General features: G+C 65.2%; 1 protein-coding gene across 11 annotated transcripts in view; it reads left to right on the forward strand.

Moving 5' to 3' along the window:
- CFAP46 (cilia and flagella associated protein 46) overlaps window positions 1-22,689 on the forward strand; it is a 76,718-nt gene that overhangs the window by 37,231 nt on the left and 16,798 nt on the right. For 10 of the 11 annotated variants that reach the window (XR_011382720.1, XR_011382722.1, XR_011382721.1 and 7 more), the window contains 15 exons: window positions 519-603; window positions 2,167-2,305; window positions 3,303-3,486; window positions 6,171-6,357; window positions 6,569-6,774; window positions 8,225-8,362; window positions 8,781-8,930; window positions 11,627-11,775; window positions 12,249-12,347; window positions 13,766-13,913; window positions 14,571-14,717; window positions 19,021-19,215; window positions 19,306-19,412; window positions 20,230-20,403; window positions 21,996-22,131. Coding sequence is in view for 8 of the 11 variants with exons in the window: in XM_070058262.1 (XP_069914363.1) it covers window positions 519-603; window positions 2,167-2,305; window positions 3,303-3,486; window positions 6,171-6,357; window positions 6,569-6,774; window positions 8,225-8,362; window positions 8,781-8,930; window positions 11,627-11,775; window positions 12,249-12,347; window positions 13,766-13,913; window positions 14,571-14,717; window positions 19,021-19,215; window positions 19,306-19,412; window positions 20,230-20,403; window positions 21,996-22,131 (2,244 nt within the window). In the remaining 3 variants the exon portion in view is untranslated. The remainder of the gene's footprint in view (window positions 1-518; window positions 604-2,166; window positions 2,306-3,302; window positions 3,487-6,170; window positions 6,358-6,568; window positions 6,775-8,224; window positions 8,363-8,780; window positions 8,931-11,626; window positions 11,776-12,248; window positions 12,348-13,765; window positions 13,914-14,570; window positions 14,718-19,020; window positions 19,216-19,305; window positions 19,413-20,229; window positions 20,404-21,995; window positions 22,132-22,689) is intronic. The other variant, XM_070058264.1, reaches the window with a different exon arrangement.

Below are 22,689 nucleotides of genomic sequence, written 5' to 3' on the forward strand. Positions count from 1 at the left end.
ACATGAATGCATGGTCACGTGTGTTGTGTGGTCACGTGTGTTGTGTGTGACTGCATCACACATGTGTTATGTGTCACATGTGTGTCATGTCGCATATGTTGCACAATGTGTGTTGTGTGTGGTGTGTATGTGGTCATGTGTGTGGTGTGTGTGGTCACGTGTGTTATGTGTCACATGTGTGGCATGTCACATGTGTTGCACAATATGTGCTGTTGTGTGTGTTTGTGTAGTGTGTATGTGGTCACGTGTGTGGTCTCGTGTGTTTTGTGTGGTGTGTCACATGTGTTGCACAATATGTGCTGTTGCATGTGTTTGTGTGGTGTGTATGTGGTCACGTGTGTGGTCTGTGTGGTCTCGTGTGTTTTGTGTGGTGTGTCACGCATGTGTTGTATGTCATGTGTGTGCCTTCCTGTCTCAGAGCTCTCGCTGCAGTCCCCTGCCCCCTGACAGGCACAGGCAAGCACGCGGCATGGAGCGGGTCGCGGCTCCTGCACTGAGCTGCTGACTGTTTTACTTAGGAGAAGGGCAAGACGCTGCTTTTGCACCAGTGGCCCACGGCAGACTTCCAGGTCGGCGGGACCCCCGAGGGCAGCTTCCTCCCAGGTGTGTGCCGGGGCCTGGGACCCAGGGGCTGCAGAGCACAGGGATGGGGTGGGGGCTTGGGTGCCATCTGGACTCTGGTGCCTCGAAGTTCCTGTGCCTCCCGCTAAGCCACTGTAGCTGTGACGATCCTCGCAGGCCCCATGGGACGAAGCGGTGACTTCCTCGTGTGCACATGGGAGCTGCGGCCTCGCCCAGGCCAGCACGGTGGCTGCAGCTTGGTCTGACCAACAGATAAATCTGAGTTCTGTACTTCCATGAAGTGTGGAGACAGAGCCTTTCAGACACACAGACACACGCATCACACACAGACACACGCATCACACACAGACACCCAGACACACGCATCACACACAGACATGTCACATACATGCATCACACACAGACACAGATACATCACATGCATCACACACAGACACAGACACGCATCACACACAGACACACGCATCACACACAGACACCCAGACACACACATCACACACAGACATGTCACATACATGCTTCACACACAGACACAGATACATCACATGCATCACGCACAGACACAGACACACATCACACACAGACACACATCACACACATAGACACACGCATCACACACATGCATCACACACAGAGACACATCACACACTTGTATCACACACAGACACGCACACCACACACACGCAGATACATCACACACGCATCACACACACACATGCACATACCCCCCACACGCAGACACACATCATACATGCAGACACGCACACCACACACCAACACCAGGACGCTCTGGCCCTCCAACAACAGGAGGTGCTCTCGCACTAGTTTACGTTGCCAGGGAAACCATAATCCTCTAGGACATCACCGTCCCTGCTCATGTGGGAGCCCAGCGTGGTCTGGGAGGTGAGCGGGGGCTGTGCTGGGGGCCCTGAGACGTGGAGCTGGGCGTGCAGTGGGGCAGCCCGCGTGAGGACCCCCGAGGGCCGAGCCTGGCCCCGGCGTGAGGACCCCCGAGGGTCGAGCCCCTGCCCTGCGTGAGGACCCTGTGAGGACACCGAGGGCCGAGCCCTGGCCCTGCTTCTGCACAGGGCCACAGGGCGCCCGGTCGCCTCCCTGCAGTGAAGCCAGCACGGGCGTGGGGACGGTCGCGTGGCTTTAAAATTCATGTTCGTTATCACGACAGAAAGCAGAATGGCGTATGGCAGATATTTTGTGGAAAGAGGCACAGAAATTTAAATCTTCCCACTGGTGCAAAACGTAGGGACATTGGAGGACAGTAGCCCGAGGAGACTCGGGTCGCCGGTGAGACCCGGCCTGGGCAGAGAGGGCGAGTGGCAGAGACCCCCGGGGCACAGGGCTGCGGCTCGCAGGGGCCGGTGGCAGAATGCAGGCGGGGGGCCGGGGGGTAGGGGGCCGGGAACCTGGGGCCAGGGCCGGGGCTGGGGCGGGGCACCAGGGGGCTGGGGGCCGGGGGTGGGGCTGGAGTGGGTGACTGGGGGACCGGGGGGCCAGGGACTTGGGGGCCAAGTGCTAGGGGCCGGACCCCCTACCCTGGGCCTGCGGGCTGTGCCCCTCTTCCTGCAGGCGCCGAGGATGACCTCTCGCTCCGCGTGGCACTCTACGGCCTGCTGTTCCACTGCCATGCGGACCAGGGCGACTGGGAGGGCGGCCTCAGGGTGCTGGACGAGGCCATACAGGTGCTGCCACGGACGGCCCACCGCCTGTGAGTGCCCCGCGCCGGGCACTGCCCCCAGCCAGCTTCTCCTACCCCGGGTCCACTGGACACTTGATCTCCTCAGAGACCCCACAGGAGAGCAAAAGTTGAGGTTGGAGTTGGGGTTGGGGTTTAGGGTTAGGGTTAGGGTTTTGGGTTTAAGGGTAGGGTTAGGGTTTAGGGGTTAGGGGTTAGGGGTTAGGGGTAGGTTTAAGGGTTAGGGTTAGGGTTTAGGGGTTAGGCAGGGGTTAGGGTATTAGGGGTTAAGGTTAGGGTTTAGGGTGAGGGTTTGGTTAGGGTTTAGGGTTAGGCTAGGGTTTATGGGTTAGGGTTAGGGGTTAGGGTTATGGTTAGGGTTAGGCTTAGAGTTTAGGGGTTAGGGTTATAGTTAGGGTTTAGGATTGGGATTAGGGTTTAGAGTTAGGGTTAGGGTTGGGGTTGGGGTTAGGGTTAGGGTTTAGGGTTAGGATTAGGGTTTAGGGTTAGGGTTAGGGTTAGGGTTTAGGGTTAGGGTTGGGGTTGGGGTTGGGGTTAGGGTTAGGGTTTAGGGTTAGGATTAGGGTTTAGGGTTAGGGTTTAGGTTTGGGGTTGGGGTTAGGGTTAGGATTAGGGTTTAGAGTTAGGGTTAGGGTTTAGGGTTGGGGTTGGGGTTGGGGTTAGGGTTAGGGTTTAGGGTTAGGATTAGGGTTTAGAGTTAGGGTTAGAGTTAGGGTTTAGGGGTAGGGTTAGGGTTAGGGTTAGGATTAGGGTTTAGAGTTAGGGTTAGAGTTAGGGTTTAGGGGTAGGGTTAGGGTTAGGGTTAGGATTAGGGTTTAGAGTTAGGGTTAGAGTTAGGGTTAGGGTTTAGGGTTGGGGTTGGGGTTAGGGTTAGGATTAGGGTTTAGAGTTAGGGTTGGGGTTGGGGTTAGGGTTAGGGTTAGGGTTGGCCCTGGACTCTGGCGGGGAGGGGGCCGCATGCTCTCTGTCCCCCGCCTCCAGCACCGATTGCTCTTTTGCTGTTCTTTAGGTTGATCTTCAAGCACATGGTCATCGTGAAAGCCAAACTCGGCCAGAACTTTACCATGGAGATGCAGAAATTCAAGGATGAGAGCGAGGACTACTTGGCGCACATGTGGCACCGCCTGGCCCAGAACTCCAAGAACGTGCACGGCGAGCTCAGCTGCTACCACAACGCCATCCAGGCACTGCAGGTGCGGCCTCACTGCCCCGGTGGCTGTCGGGAGCTTGCGTCCCCGTGACGAGTGAGCACGGGGAGAGACGCTGGGCAGTGTGGAGGCTGCTGGGCGGGAGCTGTTGCAGAGAGCAGAGGCCGTGTGTGTCCCTGGGTGAGAGGCCATGCAGGGAGGGCCGTGGGTCCTTGCTGACCAGGGCGGGGCTTGGGCAGCTGCCGGGTCGCCAGGTCTGGGCGGGGGACACAGATGTCCTCCCCACTGTGGGCCGCCTGTGGGCCGCTTCCTCACTTCCACGGTGGTATTGTTGGCAGCACAAGTCGTGCGGTTTTTGTCTCTTTGGTTACGCGTTTGTGGCTTTTATCTGTGTGTTCCTCTGAGAGCTCCTAGCTCCTAGAGCTCCTGTTAGGTTTGGGCTGTGCTACGTTTGAGTCGCGTACGTGGTGAGGCAGGCCGCGCTGGCCAGCACTGCTGGGTAACGGGATCTGTTCTCACCCAGCCCCTGCACGGACGCCCGCCCTCCCCCACTCGCACGACCGCTGTCAGAGCTGCCAGCGTCCTCTCCCATGGCCATCTGACCCCGCCATGGGCTCACAGGCTCACCCTCTCCACCTCTTGTGGGACGAGGGCCTGGCTAAGCCCTGCTGACCTGACCTCACCCCTGTCCTGAGCCCAACCCCCTTTTCCCAGCTTCCTCCCTCCCACCTCCCTCACCCCAGGGGGTGCAGTTCTGCCCGCACTTGCTGGGTCACCCCAGCCCCCCCTCCACAGCCCCAGCTCGCCTGGCCACCCAGGTCGCATCACAGCAGCCTGCACCCAGGCCCCTCCTCCGGCCACCCCAGGTCTGCCCAGAGCGGCCCCCACTCTCCTGCCTGCCCCACTCTGCCCTCCCGGGGCCTGCACCCTGCCTGTGGCAATCCCTCAGCCCCCAGACCTTGCTCAGGCCCCTCCCCCTCCTTGGTGAGGCCCCATCCCTGCTGCCACTGGGACCTGGTCACCTGATCTCTGGACACCCTCCCGGGAGCCCTCCCACAACCCCCAGGAGGTGAGCCGGGCTGCCTGGCCCAGGCCTGACCCCACAGGTGCTCGTGGGCAAGGACTGAGAGCGGCCCCTGTCGGACGCTGGACGAGCGGGCGGGGTGATGCTGAGTGCGGGCCGCAGCCCTGTCCCAGGCTGGAACGTGCGCTGGGGGCGTGGCTTTGCTGCGGTGTGAGTGCTGAGCCAGACAGGGGCTCTCGGTGAAGCGGCCACAGCAGCTTCCTCTGGTTGTGCCGAAAGAACTGGTGGAATGTGTGCTGGGCCAGGCCGTGGCCAGGCTCGGGCCTGTGTACAGGAGGCAGCAGGCCTCCGCCCTGCCCTGTAGCGGGGGACGGGGTGGAGGCGGCCCCAGAGCCCAGGTAAAGGCCAGGGAGCCCCAGTCAGCAGCGCTGTGAGCCGCAGCCCGGGGAGGTGGGGGAGCAGTGGGCGTGGACAGTGCAGGGGGAGCAGTGGGCGTGGACAGTGCAGGGGGGAGCAGTGGGCGTGGACGGTGCAGGGGGGAGCAGTGCTCGTGGACGGTGCAGGGGGGAGCAGTGGGTGTGGACGGTGCAGGGGGGAGTGGGTGTGGACGGTGCAGGGGGGAGCAGTGGGTGTGGACAGTGCTGTGGGGAGCAGTGGGCGTGGACGGTGCAGGGGGGAGCAGTGGGCGTGGACAGTGCAGGGGGATCAGTGGGCGTGAACGGTGCAGGGGGGAGCAGTGCTCGTGGACGGTGCTGGGGGAAGCAGTGGACATGGACGGTGCAGGGGGGAGTGGGTGTGGACGGTGCAGGGGGGAGCAGTGGGTGTGGACGGTGCTGGGGGAAGCAGTGGACATGGACGGTGCATGGGGGAGTGGGCGTGGACAGTGCAGGGGGGAGTGGGTGTGGACGGTGCAGGGGGAGCAGTGGGCGTGGACGGTGCAGGGGGAGCAGTGGGCGTGGACAGTGCAGGGGGGAGCAGTGGGTGTGGACGGTGCAGGGGGGAGCAGTGGGCGTGGACAGTGCAGGGGGGAGCAGTGGGTGTGGACGGTGCAGGGGGAGCAGTGGGTGTGGAAGGTGCAGGGGGGAGCAGTGGGCGTGGACAGTGCTGGGGGAGCAGTGGGCGTGGACGGTGCTGGGGGAGCAGTGGGCGTGGACGGTGCTGGGGGAGCAGTGGGCGTGGACGGTGCTGGGGGAGCAGTGGGCGTGGACGGTGCAGGGGGAGCAGTGGACATGGACGGTGCAGGGGGGAGCAGTGAGCGTGGACGGTGCAGGGGGGAGTGGGCGTGGACAGTGCAGGGGGGAGTGGGCATGAACGGTGCAGGGGGGAGTGGGCATGAACGGTGCAGGGGGAGCAGTGAGCGTGGACGGTGCAGGGGGAGCAGTGGACATGGACGGTGCAGGGGGAGCAGTGGACATGGACGGTGCAGGGGGGAGCAGTGGCTGTGGACAGTGCAGGGGGGAGCAGTGGGCGTGGACGGTGCAGGGGGGAGCAGTGGCTGTGGACAGTGCAGGGGGAGCAGTGGGCGTGGACAGTGCAGGTCGTGTTCTCCTGGGGCACTGCCTTGTCCATAGCCCAGAGTCTCAAGGGGCCTGGATGACCGAGTCTGGAGGGAAGTGTGGAGCGGGGCTGAGCGCGTGAACCACTGTGGGCTGGGAGCGGCTCCCCCAGCTCAGTGCATGCCCGCCTCCCTGTGCCGACCCTGAAGAAGCCCGAGTCGGAGTGGCAGAAGGTGGACTACATCGTGCAGTTCAGCCAGTGGCTGTACAGCAGGCAGTTCCCTCTCGAGGACGCCGTCCTCCACCTGCGCTGGGCCATCAGCATCCTGCTGGCCATGAAGCCCAGAGACGCCCCCACCGCCAAGCGGGAGCCGGAGCCTGAGCCGGAGCCGGCGGGTGAGCAAAGGCGCTGCCTCCTTCCGCGCTGCCCGGGCCCGGGGTCCCAGGTGCAGTCCCCCGTCTGGCATTGGAGGTGCCTGGCATCTCCTTGCCTGCGGCAGAACCTGTCCCCAGGGCTCAGCGCCGTGCAGGGGGCAGCCGCTCACCCACCTCCCAGCACCTGGAGCCCCCAGGCACACGGCCTGATGTGCACACGGCCCGTTCGCAGGGGCGTCCTTGCCTGTCCAGGAGGTCCCAGGAGGTCCAGCAACCGAGGACGTGGAGACGGCCTCCCTTGAGAAGCTGCGGAACGTGAGGCAGCTGGAGACGCTGGCCCGCACCCACGTCCTGCTGGCCCTGATGGTGGCCCCCGGCTCCAGCGACCACAAGGACGCCTGCCTCCTGGCCTACACCTTCCTCAGGCAAATCTGGCAGGTGAGGCCCGAGGAGCCGCTGACGGGGGCTCCACGCCGCCTCCGCCTCAGCCGCCCAGGGCTGCCCCCGCGGCTCGTGTTGATATTTACTCACTTGAAAGGTAGCAGGACAGACGTGCCCCATTCGCTGGGACTGAGGCGGAGCCAGGAGCCAGGAGCTCCGCCCAGGTCTCCCACATGCGCGGCAGGGCCCCGTCTTGGGTGCACTTTAGTGGGAAGCTGGAATCGGGAGCCGAGCCAGGACTTGAACCCAGGCCCTCGGATGTGGGGGGCAGGCGTCCCCAGTGATGTCCACCCCCACAAGGATTTCTTTAAAATCAGATTTTCCAGAGATCTTTGAAATGAAGCAGGAGAGCTTTGTCTTCTGACTCCCACCTCTTCCTGTCTGCTCAGTTCCGTCAGCATTCAGAACCCCACCCGGGGGTTAGGATGCCAGTCAGGACCCCCGACCCACCGTGGTGCCTGGGGGACCCCTGTGTGCCAGCTGCATGTCCTGGATCCACTCCCCGCTGAGGCCACAGGGGACAGCTGAGCACCTGTGTTCCGGAAGCCCACGTGGGAGACCTGGGGGGGAGACCTGGGGGGGCTCCTGGGTCCTGACTTTGGCCCCCAGGCTGCGCACGTGTTTGGGAGTGCAGCTTGCTGTCTGTGTCAAATAATCAAATGGATAATTTAAAATAAAAAACCAGACAAGGAAACCCCTTGGCCACTGCCCCCCAGTGCCCTGGCACCCGGGGTCCTGGGAGCCCTCAGAGCTCAGAGCCTTGCCACCCCCAGGTCAGCCCTCCCCTTCCCCGACCCCCAGACTGCCCTGCGTGGCCCCCACGCTGCATGGCCCGGCAGCCGCAGTACAAGTCTTCCTGATGGCAAACTGCCCGTCTCACAGGCTTCCAGAACCTTCTCTGTCTCCTACCTCGTGCCCAGCTCGCTCCTCCGTCCCCTGTAGGGCCTAGGTGGGCAGTGCCGGTCGCGTCCTGGGGGTTGTGTCCCCTGCAGGGCACCGTCCCTCAGGACCTGTTCTCCGAGGACAGGTTTGCCCTCAGCAGTGGGGGTCAGGACAGACACAGCAGCCACCCTGTCTTCCGCGTGTGCCGTGGGGTGAAGTGCAGGCCTGCAGGCCGAGCATCACGCAGACAGGGACGCTGGGGGACACACGCAGACAGGGACACTGCTCACCCACAGACACGGACACTGCTCACCCACAGGGGACAGTGGACACCCACAGACAGAGACGCTGGTCACCCACAGACACGGACACTGCTCACCCACAGACAGAGACGCTGGTCACCCACAGACAGAGACGCTGGTCACCCAGACAGGAGACACTGCTCACCTATGGGACCTCTGGCCTTGGCCACTGCTGAGCGTTGGACGCTGAGAAATGCCTTCAGCCCAGGGCGTGAGGAGTGGGTGCCATTCCACTGCGGCAAATTCGGATTCTTCTTCCCCAGGTGTCTTTGTCAACTGCAGGGAAACTCGTGTCGGAAAGCCGGGTGCTGGCCGCCACCAGTTCACATCTGCTGCTGCCCAGGAAGGACCGGGAGAGGAGCCGGGTGGAGGAGGAAGAGAGGGGCAGGAGCGGGAAGCAGGTGCCAGCGCCCTGCCCGGCGCTCTGTCGGGTCCTGCCGAGCACCACTCCACGCGCGCTCTAGCACACGGCACAGTCCTGGGTCACAGGCTGGGCCCTGGAGCAGAGACACGTCCGCCCTGGGACGCCCACCTCGTCAGAGCTGGGTGCTCACGCCAGGCCCCGGGGGTGGCACGGGCTCATGCCAGGCTGTGCTGGCCGCAGGGCTCGGCTCATGGGATCCTCAGCCTGGGGCCTCCCCACGCAGCCTCGTGCTGAACGAGGGCACCACTGGGAGATGCAGTCCGACGTGGCTGTGGTGTCGTGGCCGTCAGGGTCTGGAGGCGGTGGGGTGAGCCCTGTGTCCCGGAGGCCGAGCCCTTCAGTGCTGTGCCGCCGGAGCTGGCGCTGGAAGTAAATCGTGCATTCTTGCTGTTCAGCCCCAAACCCCTGTCCCCGGCAAACAGCTCGAAGAGTTACCCACGAGCATCGAGGAGTGGGCCTCCTACTCGTGTCCCGAGGAGCTGCTGTCCATGTTCAGACAGGACAAGAGCGACTTCACCGTCAACTCCTCAACCGTCCAGAAGCCGGTGAGTTGGCAGACGTCCCGGGCCTGCGTCGCAGCTGCACAGCCCCTCTCCCCTTGACCCGGGCCCTCTCCAGACTTCCTGCTATGAGCCCAGCCCGAGGGAGGAGGCACACGGGGTGGCTGGCGAGGTGGTAACGGGAGCAGCTGGCCACCTGCTGCGCCCAGGCACAGCGGCAGCCCCGGCTCCTGCCCGGTCTCCTGCGTCTGGCATGCCCACGCCCGGGCACAGAGGCAGCCTTAACTCCTGCCCAGTCCCCTGTGTCCAGCGTGCCCGCGCCCATGGGGACCTTCCTTGCCCTCCTGCAGGCAGGCACCCGGGCCTGGATCTGGCCATTGCTCCCACACGCTGGGCGGCACGCCCTGGGGCCTTGGTCACTTTGCTCGCTGTAGAGGTCCCATTGCCCGAAGGGACCAGTCTTTCTGTCCACGCCCCTGGGTGGACATCACAGATAAGGCGTCTTGAGTTCTGGCACGTACAGGGCTCGGAGCCTGTGTGCCTGCACTGCGGGGCATCCGGCCCCTCGCCTGCGGTGCCTGTGGCCTTGAGTGGTCAGCTCGGCCCACACACCTTTCCCCCTTGCCTTGGTGGGGAGTGCTGGCATCTCCCTGCGGCTTAACTGGACGCTTGATTGCAGGGGGCTGGCATCTCCCTGTGCCCCAAGCCCCTGGACAGCCTCTCCTGTGATGTCCCCATCCTGGAGGGGACGCGTGCCACCGCCCGTCCTGCTCTTCCAACCAGGATTCACTTCAGTGTAGTCAGAGCGCCCGTGTCCTCCTCTGTGGTCAGCACTGTGGACGCTCCCCTGGAGCCTCGCCCGCCGGCTCCGCACTGCAGGACCCCCTGCCCCGATGTGATGCAGGGGGCAAAGCCCGGCTCGCCGAGGGTCACCGGCCCCCTGTCCCTGGGGGCGCGGGGCTCTACGCATCTAGAGACGGTCACTGACCGGGAGTGCCACTCCCCTCTGTGCTGAGGGCTCGGCGGGCGGTGACTGCGGACGTGGGGGCGAGGCCTCTTCCTGCTGTCTGCCCTGCGCTGGCCGCTGGCTGCCCTGTGGTTTGGGGCGTGTGGGGTAGGGGAGGCTGGGCTTGCTCTTGCTCCCTGCCTGTGTCCTGCCAGGACGCCGGGCTCGCTGGCTCTTCCTGGATGGAGTCGGACAGATGAGCTGTGCTGTCTCCCTGCCCGGCTTCTGTGTGGGAGGACTCGGGGTTGTGGCCGTACGTCCTGACTCCTCTGATTCTGCCTTTCCTCCTGTGACAGCTCTCACTCGCGTGGATTTCCAGACGTGCTGTGGAAGGCTTAGCATCCTCGTAGTACCTGTGCACGTCTGTAGGCGCTGCAGACTCCTGTGTCTCTCTCCCTCCCTCTCTCTCCCCTCTCCCTCTCTCTCCCTGTCTCCCTTTCTCTCCCTCCCTCTCTCTCCCTGTCTCCCTTTCTCTCCCTCTCTCCTTCTCTCCCTCTCTCTCCCTCTTTTGCTCCTTCTCCCTCTCTCCCTACCTCCGTCTCTCTCTCCCTGTCTCCCTCTCCCTCTCTCTCCTTTCACCTCTCTCTCTTCCTCTCTTTCTCTCCCTCTCTCTCCCTCTCTCTCTCCTTCCCTCCCTCTCCCTCTCTCCCTCTCTCCCTCTTCCTCTCCTTCTTCCTCTCTCCCTCCCTCCATCTCTCTCTCTCTGTCTCCCTCTCTCTCTCCCTCTCTCTCCCTCTCCCTCTCTCTGTCTCCCTCCCCCCTCTCTCCCCATCTCTTCCTCTATCTCTCCTCTCCCCCATCTCTCCCTTCTCCCTCTCTCTTTCCCCCTCCCTCTCTCTTCCTCTCTCTCCCTCTGTCTCTCTCTGTCTGCCTCTCTTCCTCCATCTCTCTCCCCTCTCCCTCTCTCTCTCTCCCCCTCCCTCTCTCTTCCTCTCTCTCCCTCCGTCTCTCTCTCTCCATCTCCCTCTCTTCCTCCCCCATCTCTCCCCTCTCCCCCTCTCTCTCCCCCTCTCCCTCTCTCCCTCTCTCTCTTCCTCTCTCTCCTTCTGTCTCTTCCTCTCTCTCTCCCCCCTCTCTCCCCCTCCGCCTCTCTTCCCCCCCTCTCTCTCCCCCCTCCCTCTCTCTCTCTCTCTCTCTCTCTCTCCCTCCCTCTCTCTCCCTCTCTCTCTTCCTCTCTCTCCCTCCGTCTCTCTCTGTCTCCCTCTCCCCCCCATCTCTCTCTGCATTTCCCCCCTTTCCCACTCAGCTTTGTCAGATGTCATAAATTTTATGTTCTAAAGAACCAAGGCTTTCCAGGCCACCAAGCCTGCCTGCCGTCCCCTCGGTCACCCTGGGACTGGTCCAGGAGTGAGCCAGGGCTCCAACTCCGGCTGCCGTGCTGGGCACGGTGGGGGCAGCCAGCCGGGTGACCCTCTGAGCTGCCCTCAGCGCGCCAGGCTCGCAGCAGGAGTTTTGTCTTCCACGCGCGCCCCAGGGATTTCTCCCACGCTGCTCACTCCCTCACTCTTAGAAGCAGAGTTTGAGCAGCTCACCAGCTTCCCCGGTTTCCCACGAAGAGGGTGCTTTAGCCCCGCCCCCTGCGTGTCAGGGGTTGAAGCAGCTGTGGGAGGGGTTGTGAGAGACAGGGCCAGAGGGCATCGCCCACTCACTCTCCAGACCCCTGCTGCACGCCTGCCACGCGCCAGGCGACACAGGGTGGGCGTGGGCAACCGCAGCGTGTGCCGTGTCCGTGCAGACCTACAGCCTGTATTACCTGGACCGCCTGGCCGAGGCCCTGCGGGGGATGCGCCTGCACGAGCTCACCATCCCCGTGCTGCAGCTGGGCGTGCTCATCGCCGACGCCGTGGTGGACAGCAGGAGCCTCGCCGACCTGTACCACCTGCGGTCAGTACCCCGGCGCCCGGGCGGCTGCGGCTCTGCCGGGGGCTGCTCGCACCAACAGTCAAGCTCCTGAGCCGGGTAGCCAAGCAAATCAAAATGAGCGAGTAGAGAAGCGAAGTTTGTATCTGAGAAATTCTACCTGATACACAAGACAGTATTCAGGAGTGTGGGCGTCACAACCCCGACTCGCTCCCGGGCAGCCGCAGGGCGGGGTGGGGAGCGCGCTGGTGTGGGCAGGGCCCCGCCCACTGCCCTGGCCCTGGCCCCTGAAGGCCACCGCGAGGTCACGAGTAGTGCGGTGGAAATTCTGTGAGCGAAGTGGTGAACTCTCCCTGGGATCTGACAGCCATCTCTCACTTTTCCTAGCGATCCTGAAAGCTTCGAAGTCCTGAAGCTGTCAGTGGTCTCCATTTCGTCTGTAGTGACTGTATTTACGCAGGGCCCCTTCCGACTCTGTCCCGTCTGCCTCCCCGCAGCCTGGCTCTCGTCTGTGCCGACCTGAGGCTGAGGGACGCAGCCGCCTACCACGAGGAGGCGGTGGGCCAGGCCTACATCGGTGACTCTGAGCAGGCCAGGTGCGTGCAGGGGCCCACGGAGGGGGCTGCTGGGGCCCTGGACAGTGAGCCCCGCCCCGACCGCTGGGTCCGCCCAGAGTCCCAGACTGCTCCTTGGTCACCACAGTTGGGCAGTGGGGGGGGTCCCGTGGTCCAGTGCTGGGAGGGGTCCAGCGCGGGCCGGGGGAGGGGCCCTCTCTGTGTGGCGCTGTGGTGTGTGTGCCATGACTGTCCGCAGCGTGCCGTCCTCCTAAGTAAGTGACGCATTTCCGTGTGGAACTTTTAAAAATTCCAGCTAAAGACGGAAATAAAGGTCAGCACTGGCCTCGTGATGGTTTCTATTAAATTTTTATGAATTTATTTTCATTTGTTCGGAAGTTCAGAGAAGCGGATAGAGTGGGCTCTCCCATCCACTGGTTCGCTCCCCAGATGACGACAGGGCTGGGCCAGGCTGAGGTTGGGGGCTGGGGTTGGGGGTTTGGGCCAGGCTGAGGCTGGGGGCTGGAGGCTGGGTGCTGGGCCAGGCTGATGCTGGGGGCTGGGGTTGGGGTTTTGGGCCAGGCTGAGGCTGGAGGCTGGGTGCTGGGCCAGGCTGATGCTGGGGGCTGGGGTTGGGGGTTTGGACCAGGCTGAGGCTGGAGGCTGGGTGCTGGGCACCCGACCCAGGTCTCCCACGTGGTGGTGGCCGCCTCCCAGGGTGCGCAGCAGCAGGGAGCTGGACGGCAGCAGAGCCAGCACTCGGGTGGGATGTGGGCCCCCCAGGAGGTGTCAGCACTGCTCCCGGAGGGCCCCACCCCCGCCACGTTGGAGGCCCCCTGTGAGCCGTCCCCCGCCCCCGTGGCGGCCTGGACGTGATTGGAGTTTGAGCTGTTGTGGGGGCGCTCCCCCGGCAGTCTGTGCTAGCGCAGGTCTGTTCCTGACAGCGTGTGTGCAGTTTGAGGAACCAGCACCGACTTTCCCAGACCACCAGAGCTGTGCCCGAGCTTTCCCGGTGCGGATGGCGTGGGGGTGTCGTGTGAATGAGTCTCAGCGTGGAGCGGGGGCGGCCGTGGCTGCGGCTGCTGCCCCCTCCCTGCTCTGAGCTGCGAGTGCCCCAGCCCCCCGGCTGGGCTGTGAGGGACGGGGTGGGGGGCCAAGATGAGCGGGGCAGCAGTGAGCAAGGGGCAGGGGCTCGACTCGAGGCAGGTGCACGGAGGCCTGGACAGTGGGCCCGGGGGGTCAGCAGGGGTTCAGACTGTCACGGGTCAACGGGAGGGGCTGAGGGCAGGTGTGGCATGCAGTTGCGAGGCCTTGGGAGTGCGGGGGGCGTGCCAGCTGCGGTGGGGCTGGGCTGGGGGCGTGGCCTTTCTGGGGCCAGGATGCAGTCGGCAGCGGCCTCCTGGGCTGTGCGCGCCGTCTGACGCCTTCCCGTGACGCTCGCTCTGTTTCCCTCACGTTAGCTGCCGGAAGGAGATTGCCTTGCGAAAGGAGAAGAACAAGGAACCCGTGCTGGAGGAGGGTGAGCCGACCCTGCCGGAGCAGACGGCCCCGGCCCCGGCCCCGGCCCCGGCCCCGGCCGAGACCCAGGTGCTCGTGGCCCAGGACAAGGTAAGCGCTGACTGCGTGGCGCCCGACTCCCCGGGGCCACTTCCCTTCATGGAGTGACTGGGAGGCACCTGCTGTGTGGACACGTGTGCCTGGCTCTGTGAGAAACCCACCGTGGATCAGGTGGGCCAGGGGCCTGGGCAGCCCCTGAGAGGATCAGAGGCCTGGAGCAGGGCAGGGGCCGGGTGGCATCCCCAGGCGCCGTCCCACGACTCCAGACCACGTGGCTCCCCCACCCGGTGTGCCCAGGAGGGAAGTAACCCTCCCCCTGCCACCACGCCCGTCATGCAGGGGTGCGGGCACCAGAGGGCGGCACCTGTGGGATGTGGCCTCTGAAGACACCTGGGCCCCTCCCCGATCCAGGACGGCTGGGGCTCAGCCAGGGCTCAGTGACCTGTCCAACACTGGCCAGGCAGCTGCCTCTACCGAAGGGGAGGGGGCGGGTCACATGGGTGCCCAGGAGCTGGTGACCGGCCCGGGGCGTGGGAGGACAAGGAGGTGTGTGCCGTGGGGGGCGCCACGTACCCCCGGTGCAGTGAGAAGCCCTTGGCAGCAGTATCCCACGCACAGGCAGCCGCCTCTCTGCTACTCCGGCCTCCAGCAGGGGCGGAGTGGGCCAGAGCTCGGGCCGGGGGCTCTCGGGAGCACCGTGTCTTGCAGATTTTGAAGGTGAGCGCAGAGTCCGGGAGAGGCCTCGACGGGACGTCTTTCCCGCAGCTGTGGGTGCTTAAAGCAGAGGTTCTGCTGGAGATGGGGCTGTACCAGCCGGCGCGGCTGCTGCTGGCCGAGGCGCACCAGGCCTTGCAGGTGAGAGCCCTGGTCTGTGCCTCCGAAGCTCTGTGTCTTCCTGTTCAAAAAAGCACTGCCCACTCTGTCTGGATCCGGTCCCAGGGACACGCTTCCCCAGTGGCTTCTTGAGACTCTGCTCCCCTAACCCCTGGGGGCCTGCTCCCCTAACCCCTGGGAATCTGCTCCCCTAATCCCTGGGGGCCTGCTCCCCTAACCCCTGGGAGTCTGCTCCCCTAACCCCTGGGGGCCTGCTCCCCCTAACCCCTGGGAGTCTGCTCCCCTAACCCCTGGGGGCCTGCTCCCCCTAACCCCTGGGAGTCTGCTCCCCTAACCCCTGGGGGCCTGCTCCCCCTAACCCCTGGGAGTCTGCTCCCCTAACCCCTGGGGGCCTGCTCCCCCTAACCCCTGGGAGTCTGCTCCCCTAACCCCTGGGGGCCTGCTCCCCCTAACCCCTGGGAGTCTGCTCCCCTAACCCCTGGGCATCTGCACCCCTAACCCCTGGGCATCTGCACCCCGAACCCCTGGGAGTCTGCACCCCAAACCCTGGGGGCCTGCTCCAACCACCTCTTTCTCCCTTTGGGTTTTTGGGCCCCGCCCACTTCTTGCGTGTGGGAATGAGCACGGTTGGTTCCAGAAGGCGAATTCTGTACCGGGTGCCCTGGCCCATGGGACTGGTGTGGTCTCCTCTCCCTTCTCAAAGGCGAGGCTCTCCAGTCTCCCCGGAAGGCCTGCTCTTGACCGAGGCCTTGGGGTGTGCGAGGTGCAGCTGGGCCTGCTGGGTGCCATGAGGCTGGCTCGTGCCGTCAACCCAGGGGTCGGAGCTGGGTCTGCCGCCCAAGCTTGCACCTCCCCCGGGGGGCCCGGGCTGTCGCCCCCCCAATCCAGGACCAGGAAAGCCCCTCTGTGCTCGCCCCACCCAGGGCTGGAAGCCCTGACTGCGTCGCCGCCTCCCTGCAGGCTCTGTAGACAGCAAAGGCAGAGCCACGGGAGCAGCCTCTCGCTTGTTGGGGGCAAATTCCAGAGAAAGGGACCAGGAATGGAATAAAAGTGCAGTGACACCAGGAAGACTTGTGAGTTCAGCTCCACGTGAGGCAGTGGGCACAGGACAGACGTGTGCAGTCTCAGTGAGCACAGGTGTGCAGTGTCAGCAGGGGCACAGGTGTGCAGTGTCAGGACAGGTGTGCAGTGTCAGGACAGGTGTGCAGTGTCAGTGGGGGACAGGTGTGCAGTGTCAGGACAGGTGTGCAGTGTCAGGACAGGTATGCAGTGTCAGCAGGGCACAGGTGTCAGGACAGGTGTGGAGTATCCGGCGGGGGCACAGGTGTGCAGTGTCAGGACAGGGGTGCAGTGTCAGCAGGGGTACAGGTGTGCAGTGTCAGTGGGGGCACAGGTGTGCAGTCTCAGGCGGGGGCACAGGTGTGCAGTGTCAGCAGGGGTACAGGTGTGCAGTGTCAGCAGGGGTACAGGTGTGCAGTGGCAGGACAGGTGTGCAGTGTCAGCGGGGACACAGGTGTGCAGTGTCAGCAGGGGTACAGGTGTGCAGTGTCAGCAGGGGCACAGGTGTGCAGTGTCAGGACAGGTGTGCACTGTCAGGACAGGTGTGCAGTGTCAGCGGGGACACAGGTGTGCAGTGTCAGGACAGGTGTGCAGTGTCAGGACAGGTGTGCAGTGTCAGCGGGGACACAGGTGTGCAGTGTCAGGACAGGTGTGCAGTGTCAGGACAGGTGTGCAGTGTCAGGACAGGTGTGCACTGTCAGGACAGGTGTGCAGTGTCAGCGGGGGCACAGGTGTGCACCTTGAAGGAGAGGACTGCGGTGCCTCCGCTCTGTTTCCCCTTCAGCTGCCCACAGCACCTCACTGCCTCCTAGAACAGGCTCTCTCCACTCTGGCATTCACACACCTGTGCCCCCTGCCTGACACCTGCACACCCGTGCTCGCTGCCCGACGCTGCACACGCCTGTCCTGACACCTGCACACCCGTGCTCGCTGCCCGACGCTGCACACGCCTGTCCTGACACCTGCACACCCGTGCTCACTGCCCGACGCTGCACACGCCTGTGCTGACACCTGCACACCCGTGCTCGCTGCCCGATGCTGCACACGCCTGTCCTGACACCTGCACACCCGTGCTCACTGCCCGACGCTGCACACGCCTGTGCTGACACCTGCACACCCGTGCTCGCTGCCCGACGCTGCACACGCCTGTCCTGACACCTGCACACCCGTGCTCGCTGCCCGACGCTGCACACGCCTGTCCTGACACCTGCACACCCGTGCTCGCTGCCCGACGCTGCACACGCCTGTCCTGACACCTGCACACCCGTGCTCGCTGCCCGACGCTGCACACGCCTGTCCTGACACCTGCACACCCGTGCTCGCTGCCCGACGCTGCACACGCCTGTGCTGACACCTGCACACCCGTGCTCGCTGCCCGACGCTGCACACGCCTGTCCTGACACCTGCACACCCGTGCTCACTGCCCGACGCTGCACACGCCTGTGCTGACACCTGCACACCCGTGCTCGCTGCCCGATGCTGCACACGCCTGTCCTGACACCTGCACACCCGTGCTCACTGCCCGACGCTGCACACGCCTGTGCTGACACCTGCACACCCGTGCTCACTGCCCGACGCTGCACACGCCTGTCCTGACACCTGCACATCCGTGCTCGCTGCCTGAGATGGAGCCTGAACTTCACTAGTCCGTTGGGCAGGCAGTGGCCGGCATCGCCGGCGTCTGCTGAGAGCAGGGGACGTGGAGGGGCCGGGAGCTCCTGGGCCTCAGCTGGTCTGAGGTTGGCGTGGGATGAGGCGGGGGAGCAGGCAGCTGTGAGTGCTGCAGCTGGGAAGTGAGCCAGGCCAGCCCAGGGTGGCCCGAGGCTCTCAGGGGACCTGCCCCGGCCCCCACGCACACCCCATGCCCTTGGGGCCCAAGCCTCAGGCCTTGTTCAGATGCCATTGATTCCCGGCAGGGCCTGAGACAGGCAGGGCCTGAGACAGGGAGGTATGTCGGGCCTTGGGCCCCCCAGCCTAAGGCCACCCCTCTCCCTCTCTGCTCCCCCCTTGGCCTCACTGACCCAGCTGCGACCGCCCATCCCCAGTGCCCCGAAGGCTCTGGGGCTCCCTGATCTAAGGTCCTCCCAGCCCTTCTCCCGGCCCACCTACCCCATGTCCACACCTCTCCCAGGTCTCCACTCACGCTGGGGGACCAGGGGTTCCTCACCTGCAGACGCCGCCTCGGGCGTGGCCTCTCGCAATCCACTCCGCAGGTGGCTGTGCCCCTCGTGGGGTCCAGGCTGGACCCTGGTGCCCTGTCCTCTCCTCTCCCACTGGAGCCTGGCTCACCCTGCCCCTCCCGCCGCTGCAGACCACCCCCAGCTGCTGGCCAGGCTGCCCTGGACCCAAGGCCCTGCACACTGCTCCTGACAGGTGGGGGGCGGGGCTGGCTGCTTCCTGCCGTGATGCCCAGGACTCCACGGCCTGGCTGTGCCTCTCCCCGCGGCCGGCGTCTCCTCCCTTCCCGGCACATGTGCGGGACCCGGTGAGACACATTCCCTGGCTGATAAAGCCTGACACAGCACATGGTGTCCTAAACCCCGCTGCGCCTGCCCCCAACCCTGGAAGGGCAGCCCCCAGCCCCGGAGCTTCAGCCTGGCCACCTCGGCCTCCACAAAGCACCTGCTCACCCCTCTCCCCGCCAGCGCGGGCCCCGTGGCGTCCTGCGCCTCCGCCAGGCGAGCACCTGGGCCTCCCGGCCTCCAGCTCTGTCTGAGCCTTTGTGGGTGCCCAGGAATGTGCAGGGCGTGGACTTGGCCCAAAGCCCCTTGCCCCCACACAGGGGCCCCTGCAGAGATGGGGGACAGGGCAGGGCCCGGCCAGAGCCCCACCGAGGCTCAGGGAGCTGATGTTTGTGCTGCCCGTATGGGCACCACGGGGCTTCCCGGGGCAAACCCTGTCCCCTCACATGCCTGTCCTGGGAGCGAAAGTGAAGTGGGGTCACCCACATCGTGGCAGAGGGGTCTCCAGAACACAGGCGAGGCCTTCAGACTCCGGGCAGCAGGATGGGGAGGGGGCAGGAGGGGCCCGGAGTGGAACATAAGCTGCGGAGGGCGTGGGGCCTGCAGCCCACAGCTGCATCCCAGGGCGGTTGTTGGGGCCCCCAGCACCCACACGGTCCCGCTCTGCGGCAGCTGCCGGCTTCATCCCCAGCGGCTGGAGAGCGCCACTGGCCCTCGGCTCTGCCTCTCCTACCGCGTCGTTTGCGCGTGCCGCTGCCCTGCCCTCCTGCAGACCCGCTCCTATGTCCGAGGGTCTCTTTCAGGAGCTTGGGGACCCTGGTGCAGAAGCCAGATGCCTGCTCCTCCTGGCGCAGCTGGCCAACAAGGAGAAGAATCACGGCCAGGCCAGGAGGCTGATCGAGAGGGCCCAGCGCCTGGGCGGGGACGAGCAGTTCTGGTACCGTTCCACCCTGGCCCTGGCGGACAGCATCCTGGCCTCGGAGGATGGCGGGAGGAAGGTCTGGCTCGGCGGGCGCCGTGTGGGGCGGGGCTGGGCGCCATCCTCGGGCCGCCGAGCACCACAGTGACGTCAGCGCTGGCACCGTCAGGTCTGCCACCTGTTTCAGAAGCTCGCGGACACCATCAACGTTCTCAAGAGAGAAAGGCCCAACCGGAGGCCTCTCCTGGAGTTCATCGCCACAGACCTGGAAGCCAGGTACCTTGTTACCTCTGGGAGCGTGGCGCCTCACCTTGGCCGCTGCTCAGTTTTGATGCCACATTTCCACCCTGCGGAGCTCAGAGCTGCAAGCCGAGGCCATGACTGTGACTTGAGAGAGGGCGGAGAGATGCGGCCACTCATGTCTGTGCATCTCAGAGCCACGTGATGGGCCACCCACATGTCCTGTCTTAGAGCCACATGGTGGGGCACACACCTGTCCTGTGTGCCTCAGAGCCCCGTGATGGGCCACGCACCCATCCTGTGCATCTCGGAGCCACGTGATGGGCCACACGCCCGTGCAGTGTGGCTCAGAGCCATGGGATCAGGCTGCATACCACCCTCGTGAGTCTTGAAGGTCCGGCTTCCTCCCACGGGTCTGTGTGCTTCACTTAAAAGAGCCTAGAACGTGTGAGGTCGCACCAGTGTTCTCCCGTGAGACTCCAGTTGGGGCGCCCCTGTGGTCCACGGATCGGGGTGTGCAGGCTGCATCACATCAGCCTTTTGGGATCCCCAGCTTGTGACCGCGGCCACAGCGATTTGTGTCTCCTTGGCTTCTGTGTGCAATGCTGCGGACAGGGCCCGAGGCCGGCCTACCCACGGCTCCTGTGGCCCCCGACCCCCCCTCCCGTGGGCCTTGTTTCCCGCCTGTGGTTCAGGCAGCGGCTGTGGATCTCCGCGAGCACCTTGCATGCGTGTAGCGCAGGAGGGCTTCCTCAGAGACCCAGTGGCGTTTGCCAGCGTCCCTGCGCGCCCCGGGGAGCGTCGCCGTGCCCAGGGCGTCTGGCCCGGGCCCTGAGCATCGGCTGCCCGGCAGGGCTGTGGGCCTTCAGGTCCAGGACGCCCAGGAGTCGGCAGAGCAGGGGCCCCCGCACGTGTCCCTGCTGCGAGAGCTGGACGGCCGCCTGCTGCGTGCACAGGAGCGGTTCCTCAGCTGCGGCTTCCGGGAGAGCGCGGTCGACGTGCAGCTGGAGCGGGCACGCGTGAAGAGGTGAGGCCCGCAGCCCCGCACGGCGTGGCCGGGCGCCCTGCTTCCTCCGAGGCCGCACACGCCGCGGTTCCCAGCCCCCTCCCGCCTGGCTTGCCCACGGTGGCCCCTGGAGCCCAGGCCCAGGAGATCCTTCAGCCCCCGCTCCTCTGAGCCTCACTGTTGTGCTGCTCAGCCCTGTGGACCCCTGCACGTCCCTCGCCGCCCTGCACACAGAGCCCCCAGCCACAGGCGTCAGCCACACCCATGCACACACAGGTTCACACTGCCGTGAACCCTGCCCCTCCCTGTGGGCGGGGGTGGGGCTGCTCTGACCCCTGGGCCACACTGCCCACCCGTCCTGCACTGTCGAGGCCTCAGCAAGCACCATGCTTTGTGCCAGCCACACCGACCCGGCCTGGGCACCCACACGCCTAGGCACCCATATGCCTGCACCCACACGCCTGGGCACACACACCTGGGCACCCACATGCCTGGGCACACACACCTGGGCACACACATGCCTGCCTGGGCACCCACACGCCTGGGCACATATACACCTGCTCACACACACCTGGGCACCCACCCCCTGGGTGCACACACACGCCTGGGCACCCACACGCCTGGGTGCACACACACCCGGGTGCACACACATCTGCACACACTCAGTGCCTCAGTGGGACAGGCATCTCCCATGAAGGCCTTGGGCAGCCCCACCAGGCCACACCTGGCCTGTCAGTCACCACAGAGGTGCAGGTGGGCACTGCAGAGACCAGGGTGGAGCTGGCACAGTGGGCATGCAGGGCCGCGCGCACAAGGTTGGTGCTGTCCCCATCATGGTGTCACCTTTGCCCTAAGCACACTGAGACCACAGGCGTGAGTAGTGACGGAGCTCTGCATGTGGCCTTGTTGGCCCTGGGGGCGCGGGGCTCCCGCTGGCTCTGCGGCCCTGTCCCCGGGTGTGGGGCTCCAGCTCTGTGGCCCCGTCCCCGGGTGTGGGGCTCCAGCTCTGTGGCCCTGTCCCCGGGTGTGGGGTTCCAGCTCTGTGGCCCCGTCCCCGGGTGTGGGGCTCCAGCTCTGTGGCCCTGTCCCCGGGTGTGGGGCTCTGGCCGGCTCTGTGGCCCTGTCCCTGGGTGCGGGGCTCCAGCTCTGTGGCCCTGTCCCTGGGTGCGGGGCTCCAGCTCTGTGGCCCTGTCCCTGGGTGTGGGGCTCCAGCTCTGTGGCCCTGTCCCCAGGCGTGGGGCTCCAGCTCTGCTGCCCTGTCCCCGGGTGTGGGGCTCCAGCTCTGCTGCCCTGTCCCCGGGTGTGGGGCTCTGGCCGGCTCTGCCGCCCTGTCCCCGGGTGTGGGGCTCCAGCTCTGCGGCCCTGTCCCCGGGTGTGGGGCTCCAGCTCTGCGGCCCTGTCCCCAGGCGTGGGGCTCCAGCTCTGCTGCCCTGTCCCCGGGTGTGGGGCTCCAGCTCTGCTGCCCTGTCCCCGGGTGTGGGGCTCCAGCTCTGTGGCCCTGTCCCCAGGCGTGGGGCTCCAGCTCTGTGGCCCTGTCCCCGGGTGTGGGGCTCCAGCTCTGCTGCCCTGTCCCCAGGTGTGGGGCTCCAGCTCTGCCGCCCCGTCCCCTGCAGGCTGTGTGCGCAGCTGGAGCAGGAGGAGCAGCAGGTGACCGTGCAGCACCTGGCCGCATACGAGCTGCTGCAAACAGCAGTGGCCGAGGAGGAAGCCACGTTCCACAGTGCCCAGGGCCTGCTGTCCAATCAGGACGTAAGTGTGGGGCCCACACCCTGTGCACACACACGCCCTCACAGTGCACACACGTGTCCCCCTCACAGTGCACACACATGTGTCCCCTCACAGTGCACACACATGTCCCCCTCACAGTGCACACGTGTGACCCCCTCGCAGTAAATGACTCCCGGACGCCAGCCCAGACGGCACCACTGGACACGGGGCAGGGAGCACCTCCCTGGGCTCTCCCCGTAGGTTCAGGAAGCTGGCTAAGATGTCGAAGCCACAGCAAGGAGACCGGGCCAGACTGTGGGTCCCGACAGAGGGCCCAGCCGTGGCTCCGTGGGGCGGGGACCCGTGAGTTAAGAAGCCACTGGTGTAGGCGGAGTCCCCGACGGGGAGGAGCTGCAATGGGAATTGTGCCGCTCTGAGAACGTGAGCACCAGCCCCTGGAACGGGAATAAACCCCGGCTGGGTCCCCAGCGGCCGGATCGCCGAGGCCACGATGGAGAGGGGCTCGGAGCCTGCTGCCAGCACGCAGTGGAGGAAACCCGGCAGAACCCTGTCCGAATCCCGTACCAGCGGGACTGCATT

The sequence above is a fragment of the Oryctolagus cuniculus genome, chromosome 15 (genome assembly GCF_964237555.1).
Source record: "Oryctolagus cuniculus chromosome 15, mOryCun1.1, whole genome shotgun sequence".
NCBI lineage: Eukaryota > Metazoa > Chordata > Mammalia > Lagomorpha > Leporidae > Oryctolagus > Oryctolagus cuniculus.